The sequence below is a fragment of the Lissotriton helveticus genome, chromosome 10 (assembly GCF_964261635.1).
Source record: "Lissotriton helveticus chromosome 10, aLisHel1.1, whole genome shotgun sequence".
Classification (NCBI taxonomy): domain Eukaryota; kingdom Metazoa; phylum Chordata; class Amphibia; order Caudata; family Salamandridae; genus Lissotriton; species Lissotriton helveticus.
In genome coordinates this window covers 598409346-598425633 of record NC_136071.1, presented here as the reverse complement: position 1 = coordinate 598425633, position 16288 = coordinate 598409346, and the positions used below count along the sequence as shown (strand labels likewise).

General features: G+C 42.6%; 1 protein-coding gene across 1 annotated transcript in view; it reads left to right on the top strand.

Moving 5' to 3' along the window:
* CREBBP (CREB binding lysine acetyltransferase) overlaps window positions 1–16288 on the top strand; it is a 1783742-nt gene that overhangs the window by 1569911 nt on the left and 197543 nt on the right. The window contains exons 27-28 of the mRNA XM_078663125.1: window positions 4693–4858; window positions 5842–6009. Of these exons, the coding sequence (XP_078519251.1) occupies window positions 4693–4858; window positions 5842–6009 (334 nt within the window). The remainder of the gene's footprint in view (window positions 1–4692; window positions 4859–5841; window positions 6010–16288) is intronic.

Sequence of the window (16288 nt, the reverse complement as noted above, 5' to 3'; positions counted from 1 at the left end):
ACGCTCAATACAACGTTTATCGGAATCACATTGCTATGCAGAGTAAGTAAACTGCAGGCACTAACAATAAAGGAACCATACCTGCAAATGCACAGAGACAAGGTGGTTCTCAGAACTAATGCACAGTATCTACCAAAGGTAGATACCCAAATTCATGTTAACCGAAGTATACAGCTACCAGCTTTCTTCAAAAAACCTAAAACGCATTGAACCCTACACATGTTTGATGTAAGGAAGGCTTTAATGTACTATCGTGAAGAAACCAAAAAGTTTCATAAAGGAAACCAGTTGTTTGTCTCCTTGGCCAAGGCAACCAAGGGTTCCCCAGTGACCAAGGGGACAATCTCAAGATGGATTGTAGAAACAATACAGACTTGCTATTCTAGGGCAGGAATGATACTGCTCGCATGCTCAAGAGCCCATTCAACACAGTAAAAGGGCACAACACTGGCGTTCGTAGCAAACGTACCATTGGATGCAGTCTGAGCAACAGCAACATCAGCATCACCACACATCTTCGCACATTATTGTGTGGACATTCAAATGAACAAGAAACACAGGTGGGACAAAATATACTAGAACACCTGTTTGCCAACACTTCCTCATCTCATCCCAACCAACCCATGGGAAGGGATATCACTACATGATCTAGCCCATAGCTATGAATCAAGAAAAGGGTTCATGCTGCAAAACAAAATAGTTACTTACCAGTAGGAGTAGTTTTTGCAGCTTGAAGAGTTTTCTGGATTCGCATGTGAACCAACCACCTCCCTGGAAAAGGAAGATAATGCAAACAAGTGTAGAAAATACTGGAACAAAGAGGAATCGGACCAGGAAAAAAAGAAAAAAGAAACCGAAGGTGGCGACCACGCTCAGGAACATCCGGGGTGCCGTCTGACATCACACAGGAGAAGGGCATACTACCAAATGGGGTCGATGATGCTCAAAAAGAAGAAAAAAAGGACAATTTTGGACCCAACCTCTAGATGGTGGAACAATGCACAGCATGTGATTCTAGAAAACTATTCAAACTGCAAAACTACTCTTATTAGTAAGTAACCTTTTGTTTTGACCTCCCTTGACCTGAAGGATGCCCACTTACATATCCTGATTCACCCTGCACATTGCCAGTACTTCTAGTTTGTAGTAAGTGGTCAGCATTACCAGTTCAAAGGGCTCCCCATCAGGGTAATTATTGCCCCCAGGGTGTTAGCAAAGTGTATTGCTGTGACCAACACCAGAGAAATGGCAAAATCTGTCTGCCCTTAAGTGGATGACTCGCTGATCAAGAGCACAACACAACATCAGTGTCTCACACACAAACAATACACAATCTGGGTTTTACCATCATTATCCCACCTCCAGCCCCTCCAGGTACAATCCTTCTTGGGAGCAGTTCTCAATTCAGTCACCTGGAAAGTCTGTCCCACTCCAGCATGCGCCCAGGCATTCCAAACGCTGCTCCCTCCCTTTTAACCAGATTTCTAATTAACGGTACGTACACTCATGTGCCACTTTGGTATGATGGCCTCCTGCAATGCAATAGTTCCCCATGTGCTTCTTGCAGGATTGCCTTGTTGCACAGTGGTTACTAGCAGAGGGTCACTGGGAGGATTTAGTTTTTATCTCAAGCTGCACTCATTGCTCTCTCTGCAGTGGTGGAACAGCACCAGTCTGTTTCAACGCAGTCCCGCAAGTGACCATCACAAAAAATGCATCACTCACAAGTGCGGAACCCACTTCAAAAGCTTCACTGGGCAAGGCACCTGGACGTCCCTTCAACTGGATATCCACACAACTACCTGGAACCAGTGGCCATCCAGCTTGTACTTAAGTCATTTCTAATTCATGTTCAGCACAAAGTGGTTCTTATTCACACAGACAACATGACCGACATGTGCTACCTACAGAAGCAGGGAGGTGCTCACTCACCACAGTGGTCTGCATTGGCTCATGGCATTTGACAGTGGGCAATCTATCACATATTCAGTCTTCTGGCGGAATATCTACCGGGAATGGATGACGAACTTGCAGACCTGCTCAGCAGGATGCAGCAACAAGTCCACGAGTGGGAACTCCACCTACAAGTCCTCCTTGCATACTTCTTCAGTCGAGCTGCCCCGATGTAGACCTCTTTGCCACTGTCAAACGCAAAATGCCTAAATTTTGCCTCCAGCTATCCGCACCTACAGTCCAATGCCCTGTCGATTAATTGGTCAAGGATATTTGATTATCCTTTTCTGCCTCTCCCACTTCTTCTGGTCATGGTTCATAGGCTTCTGCAAACATCCCTGTTGTAAGTTCCTTCCCTAAGATGAGGTGACAAGGGACTTACAGGTTATAGGAATCAAAGCACCATGAAACCTGTAGCTGTGGATGAGAGCCTTTTCCAAGCCTCTTTCGTTTAATTGTTGTAGAATAACAGTCAGCCATTCCTGATTGCATCCAAAAACAAAGGGAAAAGGAAAATAAAACGGAGTCCTTGAAATTCAGTCTCTGCTTAGGGAAAGGGACAACATGAGAGTCTCTGAGGTTCCAATTCATCCTTAATGAGCCTTCTCGTCAGGTCCCCTTCAGGCTGTTTGTCTTTCAGGACTCGGCTCGCATATACTCCAGTCCTCCAAAAAATGGGGAAAAGGCAAAAAGGAAATGAGAACAAAACAGGGGTCAGTCTTGTGTTTTACTTATCAGAGGTACTACCCGTCACATAAACAATAAACAATATTGTGGACTTCTGCCTTATCCGGTTGATGTACCTGGGAGTGTAGTAGTGCACAAAATATTTCCATTTAGCTGTACAGCAGGCTCTTGTTGAGGGCTGGGTGCTTCCTTGAGGCTAATCATACATTACCGAGGTAAGTTGAAGTAGCCTAATGCACAAGTTACTTACCTTAGTTAGTAGTTAGTGCAAAAAGGCAGGCTTTACTTATACCTCTATTAGTCTTCATGGGACTGTCACTGCTGCCTAACTTCAGAACAGAGAGCACATTTAACTGTTTAGAATTCCAGTGATAATGAACGTCATTGAGGGACTGAAAAGAGTAATTCCACCCAGGGTACCACCTATCCCCATTGGAATATCAACATAGTTCTTACCAGACGTATGGGTCCTCATTTTCCGACCATGTCACTAATGCCTTTTGCAGTTTTTCCTGGAATTTAGCCTTACTAGTGGCCATTACCTCCCTAAGGTGGGTCAGTGTACTTCAGTCCCTGACCCTTGAAGAACCCTTCTTCCAAGTTCATGCAGATTGGATTGTGTTTAGGACAAAACTCAAATTTCTCTACGAGATGATCTCGTCTATCCACCTCAATAATCTCCCAGTGTTCTTCCCACATCCAGAGTCAGTGGCCGAGAGCTTTTCACACACTAGATGTCAAAAGGGTCTTCATGTATTATATTGAACAAACAAAATCTTTCTGTAAGACATAACATCTCTTTTTTTGTAAGCCACATTGTTTGGATAGATGTTTTCAGACCTGTTAGGTTAAAGCCAAACGGTCTTTGCTTATCCTCCCCAGATCCCAATCTACTTTCAAAAGTGAGCCTCTATGGCTTTCTTAGGGATCATTACTATAGCTTACATTTTGCAAAGCAGCTGCCTGGTCCACTCCACATAGTTGTACCAAGCACTACTGTGTGCATTACTTAGCACACCAATAAGCTAGTGTTGGACAAACTGTGCTCTGTACACTCTTTCAGTCCTGTGCAACATCCTCTGGCAAGCCACTGCTTATGGGAGAACTGCTTCATAGTCTAAGTGCAGCATTTGTGTGTCTATGGCTACACATGCCACAATCAGAACATTTTACTTACCCTGTAAGCATCTGTTTGTGACATGTAGTGCTGTAGATACACATGCCCACCCTCCTCTCTGGCAGCCTTTTGTCCTTACAGAGGCCCTTTTTTCTTCACTCTGTATGATCATCTTCTATAGCCCTACGCTCCATTCCTAGCCTCACCCTCCATGTGATGAAACAATCTAACTATGGAACATCTGCCCATGTACATTCCCAATAATAGGTGGAGCCACTTCACCTGGGGACTTGAAGACTTCTGCAAAGAAAAAGAAGTTGCACACGTCCGAGACCGACAATAGATTGCAGGAGTATGAACAGCATGTGAATCTACAGCACTATATGCCACAAACAGATGCTTACAGGGTGGATAACATTTTCCTTATTTTTAAACTTCAAACACAAACTTCATGCTTTGTAAAAGTAAATTGCTTAGTTGTATAGCATAGAGGTATGCATTTGAAGTTTGCTACCTAGCACTCTAACCTTTTCTAATATTAATTACAGTGATCTTTACATGTGGTTTATAAAAGTCCTTGTGCTCTCAACCTCGGGTCCCTCATAGCTCCTTTACTGTATTCATGTCTTGGCTTCTTGCATCTTTCTCCTTTACCGTATACAGTGTATCAGATATCCAATGGTGTGATGGGTTTGTGCTTCAATGAAAACCAATGGCATCCATAAAGTACATTTTATTAAGTAATATCAGAATACATCTGCTTAGTTCCCTGGTGGTGGAGGGAAAAAAACGGTGTTGTTTTTATTAGCGCAAATTAGATCATTTTCCTAAAATAAACCTTATTACAATAAATTACTGTTAGATAAGTACATCTATATATCTAGTCAATATAACTTGTGATCCATTTGTTAATATGAATACCGTGTGCACCACAGGTATGTTATGGGCCATATTTGGGCCTGCCCCCCAAGTGAAGGAGACGACTACATCTTCCATTGCCACCCTGCTGATCAGAAAATTCCTAAACCTAAACGTCTTCAGGAGTGGTACAAAAAGATGTTGGACAAGGCTTTTGCAGAACGGATAATACATGATTACAAGGTGAGCTGCAGACTCATAGCATAAGTCACAGTCTTGATATGGCGTATTTACCAGTTCATCAGCATTAGTCTGTTCTTTCAAGTGAGCATTATCCTTCTACATCGGAAGCAAAGTTATGTTGGTAAAATTCATTGTTTTTGCCTGCTGTGGTTTGCGGTCTTCTAGAATACTTTATCATTTACTTGAAATTTTGTGAGTTATGTATAGCAAGGCACGCCATGTTCTGCTCTCTGCACCAAGGTGTCCATGTCCCTTTTCCAGCGTCCTCAGACACTTGCAAGCTTGAGCATATTTCTTTGGTCTTAGTTACTATCTTATGGTAAAGCCTTGTATAGCCTACTAAATAACTACAATTGAATTTCCTAGTGCTAACCCTTTGTAACTTGATATATAGCATGATGGGTTAGGCACTAGTCCCTTCTGTGTAAGCTATTAAAGTAAAAAAAAAAAACATGGTCAGTTTTGGTACTTGTGATGAGTTCTTTCAAATTCACATTTACAATATACTTATGCCTAGACTTTAAAAGTGTGCTCTTTTCAGGGCAGGAAAAATTTAGAATTTACTAGCATGGGCAGGAGCAAGCTAGTGTTTTAGAACAATCTATTTGTACAAGAATGTTTACAGCAAGAATTCCTTTTCCTAAGGAGGGTACTGTTACACTGTGATATTACCCTGTCTGGGGAATCTTTTTGTAGATCTGTGTTGTGATCCACCTTGTTTGGAAGTTTAAAGGATGCAGCTGCTGAGTTTGGTGGATGTCATCTTTAAGTGTTTGGGTATAGGCATTGTAAGGAATTCCGGGAATATATTCCTTTCCAGTTATTGTTACACTAAGTGAGTAATATTTTCATGTGATTAACTTGTGACTTAAAAGCTGGAAGGCTCTTTCTTTAGAATTGTTTGGGAAACACCATATCTGTAAAATTATGTTATTGCATCCAGAGTATTTCAGTCTCAGGTAGTTCCTTTTCAATCTATGCAGGACATCTTCAAGCAGGCCACAGAAGATCGGATTACAAGTGCCAATGAGCTGCCTTATTTTGAAGGTGACTTCTGGCCCAATGTCCTGGAAGAAAGCATCAAGGAGCTTGAGCAAGAAGAAGAGGAGCGGAAAAAGGAGGAGAGCACAACAACTTGTGAACCAACAGAGGTGAGGAGGCACTGTGACAGGCATACAAGGCGGTTGCCTAGTAATCACTGTATAAATATAAAGGGATTCCAAAGCAATTTCAGTGGTTAGCATTCTTTAGGATGCATGGTCTGAGACTCACTATGGATTGAGATTGAATTACATTTCAAATTTCTTATGTGGTCAGATAGCAGAAACTGACTTCCAGTTTTGATGAGATGAACATCATTAGTATCCTCATAAGTGTTTGTTGAGATAAGAATGTATTCACATAGTAGGAAGGAATGGAGATTTTGATTCCAGTGGAACAGTTATACAGCATAGGATTCTCACTGGAAACTACCACAAATTTAGATTTCTGTGATATTACTTGTCAGAGGTTTAAGTCCCTCTCATGGGGTCAGCAGATGAAGTGCTTGTACGGTTCAGGCTTGTACATAATGCCTTCAGAAGATGTCAATACGTAGATTTTCTGCTATGCTGTTTGTATGCTTCTGACTCACAAACTTGTATTTTAGACATTGCAGCTTTAGATCATATTCACTAGTCCTTGTCAGATTAAATCTAGCACGAAGGGGTTTAGAGGTGTATGTTGGGTGTGCAAGTATGTGAAGTTGTGGTCAGTGGTGAATAATTTAGTCATGAATGCTGCAGACCTTTGTGAAGAAAAGTAGTACAGAGCCAATACATAGTGTATCATTTGACTAGATGTTTGACCATCATTTCTTCAAGAAAACAAATAGCATGATGCCTTGAGGAGGTAAGGACAAAATTCATTGAGGGGTTTAGATTGTACCACTAGTTAAGATGACAGTGTAAAATGTAGCAGCTCATCCACATGAGACTGTTAAAAACTTCAACATATTCCCTCTGTATCTGTTTTGTGGTTTCTTTTTCAAACGTTTGTACTGCTTCCCATCTCCAAACACCATAAAAACCAGATTTGAAACTTTGCTACCACTACATAGGCCTAGAAAACTGCATTAAATACTGTAACTTTAGATTAAGGTTCAGGTCTGTCCTGATTGCTTTTCTGCCATTCTATACTGGTATCTGATCTCACAGAACAGGTTTAAACCATTAGCTGACAAAGGCAAGTGGTCCTGTAACACAAAAGATGTCTAACCCCATCGCCTGCAAAATGAAGGTATATTTTCTATTACAGAATCAACTTAGTTGGGGATCATTGCCTTTGCTGTTATTTATTTTCAAGCTGTAACAGCACTATTCATTATACATCAAACATTATTTCAACTAATAGCTCCTCAATCGAACATTTTGTCTCATGAATGTACATTAAATAAATCTAGTTTATACAAACAAAACTAACTAATTCGCTTGCGAATTCTGTCCATAATTGTACTTAAAACATAGTTCCTACAAACGTATTGCTTTCATATCAACTTCATTCTCCCGATATCTGCAAATTTTGTTCACTCAAATTTTAGATCACACTCTGTTTGCATACAAAACTTTACGAGCAGCAACTTTATGCATCCGTTGCATCCATTGGGAATCTGAGGGACCTGTATCAGATTTCCAGTTAGCCAGGACTAACACTCTTACTACTAAAGAGGAAATAACTAATTGGCACTGGCCTATTATCATTTTCAGACGAATAAACTACAATGCCAAATAAAGTCCCATACTCATGAGGAGCGATCTTAAGCTTTAATCTTCGGCTCACTTCAGCAAAGATGCCCCACCAGAATTCTCTGAGACGAATGCATGTGAACATCCTTTGGCGTCAGTCCACATCCGCCTGGGTGTATCTAAAACATCTAGATTCCACCCAGAATCCATTGTTTTAATTTTGGCATGGGTGTAGTACAACATTCACTTTTAGAAGAAAGCCATTCCTCTCAGGTTGGCAGCCCGTATTGCCTTGTTGCATATTCAGTTAAAAAACTGCCATTGCAGGCTGTCTAATTTACATCTTGTTGACTGAAGCTGGAACAAAATCGGTGCCATGCCTTTTTCCTGGTGCAACCTTCTATACTTATTCCCCATGCCCCGTAATTCGGAAATGTAATATATCTTCCCCAGATTATCTACCAGTGTCTCGCCCCCCCATTCTGTATCCAAAGCAGAAACATTTGATTTAGACCAAACTGAAAAAGAGGGATGGATCAAGATTGGGATTAAGGGTCCTCAGTCTGCACCACTGGGAAGATTCTCCATTATAGTAAACAAATCTTGCACACTATGAAACTCCAATTGGGAGCAATGGTTGCAGGCAGGAGTTGATACATGGAGCTCCAACGAGATACAGTCCACTAATTTCAGCTGGGAATTCTATATTCCCAAATCCTATCAAAGCGATCCGTAATCACACAAGGGATCTTGTATCTAGATGTTCGAGGCATGTGAGCTGTAGATCACATGCTGTCATAGATCGCCATCTAGTGTTGGCTCTGGATGTTTACACTTTGTTTTTCTTCGAAGAAGTCTTTCTAGTCACGATAGTATGCTTGGGCATCGACTCCATCTTCAGATTGTTTTTTTCCGCCATCGGGTTCGGATGTTAGTCGCTGCGCTCCGGAACGACGCCGTTCCTTCCGTTTCCCTCAGTGAGCAAGACACTCACCCTTGACAGAATTGTTTACGATTCCGTATACCATTCTTCGCATGTCGTGTTTAATTATAAAAAACCTCTTTTGATAGTAGAGCTTGTGGTAGGCCATCGGGCCTACCGGCATCGGTTCGACTCGCAGGCGATGGAACGAGCTCCCTTCAAATTCTGCCCTCACGTGCCACACGAAATAGCCGCGCACCGACTTACACAGAGTGTGTAACCTGTGCTTGTCTCCTCAGCACAGTGAACAGGACTGCGATGCGTGCCAGGCTTTCAGCTCCACGAAAACGCTTCGCGACCGTCATGCTTGACGTCACGAGATACATAGTCAACACACAAGCTTTATTCCGGACCTCTTCGGTCCAGAATCGGATGAAGAAGCCAGCAACGCTATCTGGGCTGAGGACGAACAGGAACCGATCTCAGTTTCAGAGTACGGTTCCGACCCGGATGAAGACATGCCGCATGGACAGCGTACTGTAAGTACAGAATTTCCCTCGCCCTGACATCCATCTCAACCGAAAAAGAAGGCTCTGGACCAACCCTCGGCCCCGGTCAGCCCCGAGACCACGCTTCTGATGCCCTGCCTTCGGGCTCGGCACCGAAGCATGCAAAAAAGCCTTCTGGCTATGAAAAGCCCGACTCTAAATCGGGCACCGAGCCGAAACCTTCGAGATCGAAGCCAAAGTCTGCCTCCACACCACATTCATCGGCACTGAAACATACTTCGGAACTGAAGACACCAACATCAAAAATGTTGGCATCGAAACCTTCGGTGCCGAAACAGACTGATGCACCGAAGTCACCAAAAAAGCACAGTTTCAATGATTCGCTTGATAAACCAGACCCGAAACAGAAAGTGTTGTTTATTAATCCTCAGACTGGGAATATTTCAACAAAAGTGACTCTAAGAGAAGGACTGATGCAGATGAGGAATAGCACATTCCCATGAAGAAAACTGTTGAAACTAACCCTTCCCCACCTCCTCTTCCATCACCCCCTTCCCCTCAGTTTCTACCTGTGCCAACTTCACCTGAACATTCACCACATACACCTGACAATCCGGATGATGGGAATGGCAATGGGGATGGGGATGATGATCAGCCTACACCTACAGACCCATGGGACGACTAACTACAACACTAACTTGCCCACAGGTAATGATCCTGACTTATACCCCACCAAGCACTCTCCATCGAACAACAGTGTAGGCAACATTGAATTGCGAGGTAGGGTAGCTAATTACCATGGGGTTCAGCTCCACAAAGAGTCTCTCAAAGAGGATTTTCCCTTTGAAACCCTTAGAAGTACACAAAAATCATCACACAAGTTACCCATGCTCAAAGGGATGATTAGGTACGGAGGCAATATCTTTAATGATCCTCTCAGGGCTCGTATCCTTACCCGCCGTCGATAAGTCGCATCACCCGACCCAGTCTACATAAAGGGACAATTTCCATTGGACTCATTGGTGGTGTCCAATGCACGCAAAAGGGCCAACTCCCAAACTACAGGAGATGCTCGAACCCCCAAATAAAGGACCTAAGCTTCTGGATGCTTCTGGGAAAAGGGTAGACTCTCAGGCTGCAAACTTCTGGCGCATATCTAACACGCAAGCATTGTTAGCTAGATACGATCGTCATGCGCACTGGGATGAAAAGGAACGATTACTCCAATTTCTACCCCTAGAACATAGAGCTAAAGCTCAAGACCTAGTGAGAGAGGGACAACATATCTCAAATAATCAAATCAGGTGCTCCCTAAATGTTGCTGACACAGCTGCCAGAGCGGTAAACACCAGTGCCCTGTTATGAAGGCATGCCTGGCTTCACATATCTGGGTTCAAACCTGAGGTCCAGACTTCCATACTAAACACACCCAGTGGTAGGTTATTCACTGGAGAAGATGAAGACAGACACTGAAGTGGCAAAATCCATGGGAGCCCTTCAATCAACACAATTTTGTGGTTCCTTTTGGCGCTCATTCTATAGAGCAGGGTCCAAAAATACTTCCTCAGAGACTACATCTACCTACAAGGGCAATAACCAACCCTCTAACTCAAAACATTACTTCAGAGGGGGTTACAGAGGAAACAACGGAAAAGGCAAAGGTAGGGGGTCTAACACACGTATCTTCCCCTCCAATACAAAACAGTGACTTACCTATACTTCTTCCTGACAATTTAACACCTGTCGGAGGAAGACAGTCACATTTCTTACCAACTTGGCAGTCAATAACCACAGACAAGTGGGTTCTACAGATTATCCGTTCTGGTTACTGCCTGGAGTTCATCAACACTCCTCTAAACATTCCTCCAAAGGCACACAAACTTTCTCAGGACCACCTACACCTCCTCCAACAAGAGATACAGTCTCTACTTCTAAAAGGAGCTATAGAACCAGTACCGCTACTACACCAAGGGTAGAGCGCGTACTACTTTTACTCCCTAATACCCAAAAAGGACGGTTCTCTCAGACCAATATTAGATCTCAGGGAATAATATTTTACATACAGTCAGACCATTTCCACATGGTAACACTTCAACAAGTACTACCTCTTTTTCAAAAAGGCGACTTTCTGTCTACTCTAGACTTAAAGGATGCCTACTTTCATAACCCAATCCACCCTGCTCATCGCAAATTTCTCAGGTTTGTGTTAGCTGGTCCACATTACCATTTCACATTACCATTTCACGGTACTTCTATTCGGAGTCACCACTGCCCCCAGAGTCTTCACAAAGTGTCTGGCGGTAGAAGCTGCCCATCTAAGGAGACAAAGCATCCATGTCTTCCATTACTTGGACGACTGGCTCATCAAAGCCAACACGTACCAACAATATCTCAAGCATACTTCCATAACTATTCAGTTACTGCATCAACTAGGGTTCACAATCAATGTACCAAAATCACATCTTCAGCCAACCAATACTCAGAACTATCTAGGAGCTACTTTAGATACTCAAAAGGCCCTAGCGTTCCCCAACGCTGCCCTAATTTGCAACATTTAGGCTTTAGTTCTCCAGTTTCAACCCAATCAATCACATCCAGCTCGGGTTTATATGCAACTGCTGGGGATGATGGCATCTTGCATCATGATCATTCCCCATGCCAGGCTGCACATGTGTCCGCTTCAAGAATGCTTAGCCAGTCAGTAGAACCAGTCATGTAGTCTATTAACCGATCAAGTGTTGGTAAGAGGCCATACTCCTCGCTCTCTGCAGTGGTGGAACACACATTTATCGAAATGACAGCCCTTTATAGACCCGGTTCCACAGATGGTACTAACAGCGTACGCATCCCTAACTGGCTGGAGAGCTCATATTCAGCAACACACTGAAGAAGGCCTGTGGAGCCAACAGCAAATGTTTCTCCTCATCAACCATTTAAAACTCATGGCACTATTTCTAGCTCTCAAAGCTTTCAGACCAATCTAGCAGGCAAACTGTTTTGGTTCGTACCAACAAAATGACAGCTATGTATTACATACAAAAAAGGGGGGGATACACTCTCCAACTATCTCACTTAGCCCAAGACATCTGGAGGTGGACTTTGCACCACTAAATCTATCTTCTAGCGGAACTCCTCCCAGGAGTGAACAACCAGATAGCAGACCTCCTCAGCAGAGGCACCTAATACACAAATTTGAACTTCAGCCTCAAGTTCTCCTCCCTTACTTCCAAGCTTGGGGAGTCCCTCAAATAGATTTGGTAGCCACACACCAAAACACAAAATGCCAAATCTTCGCCTCCAGGTACCCGCATCCGTTATCCAAGGGCAATGCACTATGGATGAACTGGTCACGGATATTTGCCTGTGCTTTTCTGCCTCTCCCACTCATTCCATCAGTGGTTCGGAAGCTCAGACAAACATCTTTCATACTAATCCTAGTAGCTCCTACATGAGCACATCAACCTTGGTTCCCAACCCTGTTGGAGCTCTCTCTGGTCCCACATCAAAAATTGGATTTAATCTCCGGTCTCCTAACACAAAGCCATGGAGAAATCAAGCACCCAGATCCCAAACAACTGAACCTCGTAATCTGGCTCCTGAAGTCCTAGAGTTTGGTTATCTGAATCTTTCACCAGACTGTATAAACATCATTAGATAGGCTAGAAAACCTACCACAGGAGCCTGTTACGCAGCTAAATAGAAGCGATTTATTTTTTCCAGTAACAATCATATCAACCCTCTTGATGATTCCATACTAAACATGATCTGTTATCTGTTATACTTGTAGCAGTCAGCATTGGCTTATATCTCCATCAGACTGCATTTTGCTGCAATAGCTGCGTATCTTCAGAATAGACAACATTTATCGCTATTTAAAGTACCTGTAATTGAAGCTTTTATGGAAGGATTAAAATGAGTCATACCACCAAGACTCCCACCTGCCCCATAGTCCTCACAAGATTAATGGACCCGCCCTTTGAACCCATGCACAAATGTGAACCACAGTTCCTCTCTTGGGAAACAGCTTTCCTTGTTGTGATCACTTCATTGAGGAGAGTGTGTGAACTACAGACACTAACCATAGAAGAATCTTTTTTCCAACTACACAAAGGTATTGTAGTTCTTCGTACCAATCCCAAATTTTTACCTAAGGTAGTATCTGCATTTCACATAAATCAGTTGGTAGAATTACCTGTATTCTTCCCTCAACCTGAATCTGTTGCAGAAAGAGCTCTACACACCTTAGAAGGTAGAAGAGCACTCTTGTATTACATTGAAAGAACAAAATCTTTTCGTAAGACCAAACAACTCTGTTGCTATTGCACCGCCTCGCAATGACAATCCTATCTCTAAGTCAAGTATTGCAAGGTGGATTGTTAAATGAATTTAAATTTTCTACTCAAAAGCAAAGAGGACTTTAACTGTACCTCCTAGAGCACATTCCACTCGTACTAGGGGCCACTATAGCTATCTTAGGAAACATTCCAATAGCTGACATTGGCAAAGCTGCAATATGGTCTACACCGCACACATTCACGAAGCACTATTGTGTAGATGTGTTAGGAAGACAACAAGCTAATGTGGGCCAAGCAGTACTTAGAACACTGTTTCAGACAACTCCAACAGCTACAGGATAGCCACCGCTTCAGGGGGATACCGCTGTATAGTCTGTGCACAGCATGTGATCTACAGCTCACATGCCTCAAACGAAAAATGCTACTTACCGAGTCTGTTCTTGGCATGTAGAGCTGTAGAGTCGCATGCACCCACCCTCCTCCCTGGGTACCTGTAGCTGCTGTAGTTCTCTATTACTATACATACATACATTCTGTGATAGTGCGCATGGACATCTCAATTCTTTACTACTACTCCTTTCTCACCCTGTGTGGTAAAACAATCTGAAGATGGAGTCAATGCCCATGCGCACTATCACAGAAAGGAAGAGTCACCTATCTTGTGACTGGAAAGACTTCTTCGAAGAAAAACAACGTGTAAACATCCTAACCCAAAACTAGATGGCGATCTATGCACAACATGTGACTAAAGCTCTACATGCCAAGAATAGATGCATACTGGGTAAGTAGCATTTTCCTTTTATGGAAGCCCTGGGATTTTTTAGAAAAGGATGAAACCCGATCTCTTTTGCCTTTACCATAAGGTTCAAATAAAAATTATTTTCACTTGAAATGACAGAGGAGGACCTAGTCAGCCAATCAAGAAATGCAGCTGGATAATAGATCTGTACATTGCGAAACGCCAGGCCTCCTCTCCAGGGTCCAGCTGCAACACCTGCGTTTTTAGTCTGGGCTTCTTACCCTGCCATAGGAAGTTTCAAATTTCGATGTTCACCGACTCTAAAGACTGATACATTTTTATCCTATTGTTTGGGAACAGACAAAGTAATAGCGGAAGAATACTTATTTTCACTAAAGCCACCGACCCGTAATGGGTAAGGGGAGGTTCTACCAAGACTTGAATACATTACAGATTTTGTTGAATGTTGCCTTGAAATTTAGTGCTTCCAGATTTGAGGCTATGTAAATTCCTAAATACCATACAGGTGCAGTCGCGGAATAAGGGAACTATATTGATGGCAGCAATACTGCTGAGGAGCAGTTAAATAAAATGGCCTGAGATTTTGCATGGTTAATCTTGTAACCGCCTATTCTCTTATACGCACTCATTAGGGAGATGGCACTCCGTACATTGGTCTTGTCTGCTTTTAGATAAAAAGCCATATCGTCTGCAAATAAGTTCAGTTTCGCCGCTCCTGCCACCGGCGGCAGAATACTTTGATCTTACCTTAACACCTTGACTGCTTGAGCTATCCCTCTGCTGTGCTGGGCCATAATGTAAATGGGTGTGGTCATGACGAGCTCAGCTCGTCATGAGCACCCTAGAGGTATACCTCATGACGAGCTGAGCTCGTCATGAGCACCAAAGGGGTTAAGGCACATGCCAATGGCTCGATAAACAGAGAAAATAGTATGGAAGAAATAGTGCAGTCTTGCTGCGTTCCGTAGCTTTTAGAGATCTTCCCTGCCAGCTTCCCATTTATGCCTACAGCTGCCTTAGCCAATGAGATACAGCTTTTTTTTTTTAAAAGTTATGAACCTGGATAGGGAGGCACATTTTTTGAAACTGAGAAGTGGACATTTCACTGGACTCAGTAGAACGCCTTCTCAGCATCTAGCATTATAATTGAGGTCTTTGCTTTTTGTATAGAGATGTAGTCTATTGCTTAGGTCAAGAAGTGGGTGTTATTAACCATGCTCCTACCTACAAGGAGCCTTTTCTGGTCATTGTGTATAACCGAGGGAACTTTACATAAACCACTTATAGTCAGTTGAATAAGCTAATTGGACAATAGGAGTTCATGTCTTTCTCTGATTTGCCTTTATTCAAGAAACTTGACAACCACCAATTCAGTAAATGATTCAGGAATTTCACCCCCCTTCAAAATTATATTTAACAGTTTAACTTGAAAATGTATTTAGTTGAGGCGTTAAAAGCTTATATACTTCAGCGGGGATCCCATTGGTACTGCAAGCTTTTGCGGTAGGGGAAGAACTAACGGCCTGTACTACTTCTGTTAGGGTGATTGGACTAATGATAGCTTCTCCCTGCTCTACCATAGTTTCAGGGGCTTAATATCTGCTTAATTACTTGTTAACTGTGTCTGATGAAGTATTATGGGGGTCAAAATAAAGTTTTGTATGATGTTTAATAATGGTGTCTAATATGTCTTGAGGCTGAGTCATGAGACTATCTGAGTCTGAATCTTATATCTTTTTAATAATGTTAGGATTGGATCTACATTTAACCGACCAAGCCAATTATTTGCCTATATGCTTGTTGTCTTCATACCTCTTTTGCATTATTGCATAAGGATTCAGTATCTCCTTGGAAATAAATAATCTTAGAGATTATATTTAGCTTCAGCCATCTCCCTCTAAAATTCCCATGTGGGCAATTTTCTATGTGCCACTGTTGCCTGATTTAAGCTGATTGAAATTTCAGTTTTTTATTCTTTATTGGCCTACCTGCAGTCTGAATGGCATTCACTCCCCCCTCCCCCCCCCCCCCGCTAAAAAAGGCCTTCAGAGCACCCTAGGGAATTCAGTAGCTGTGTCGGTTTCATTCTAAAAATGCCTCCAAGGCTTGGCACATTTGAATAACTGATAATCTGCTAACAAAGATTTGTCGAACACCCATCTAGAGTTCTCGTAAAATTGTCCTGTTGTGTATAGATTTACAGTAATGGTTTGATATTTTT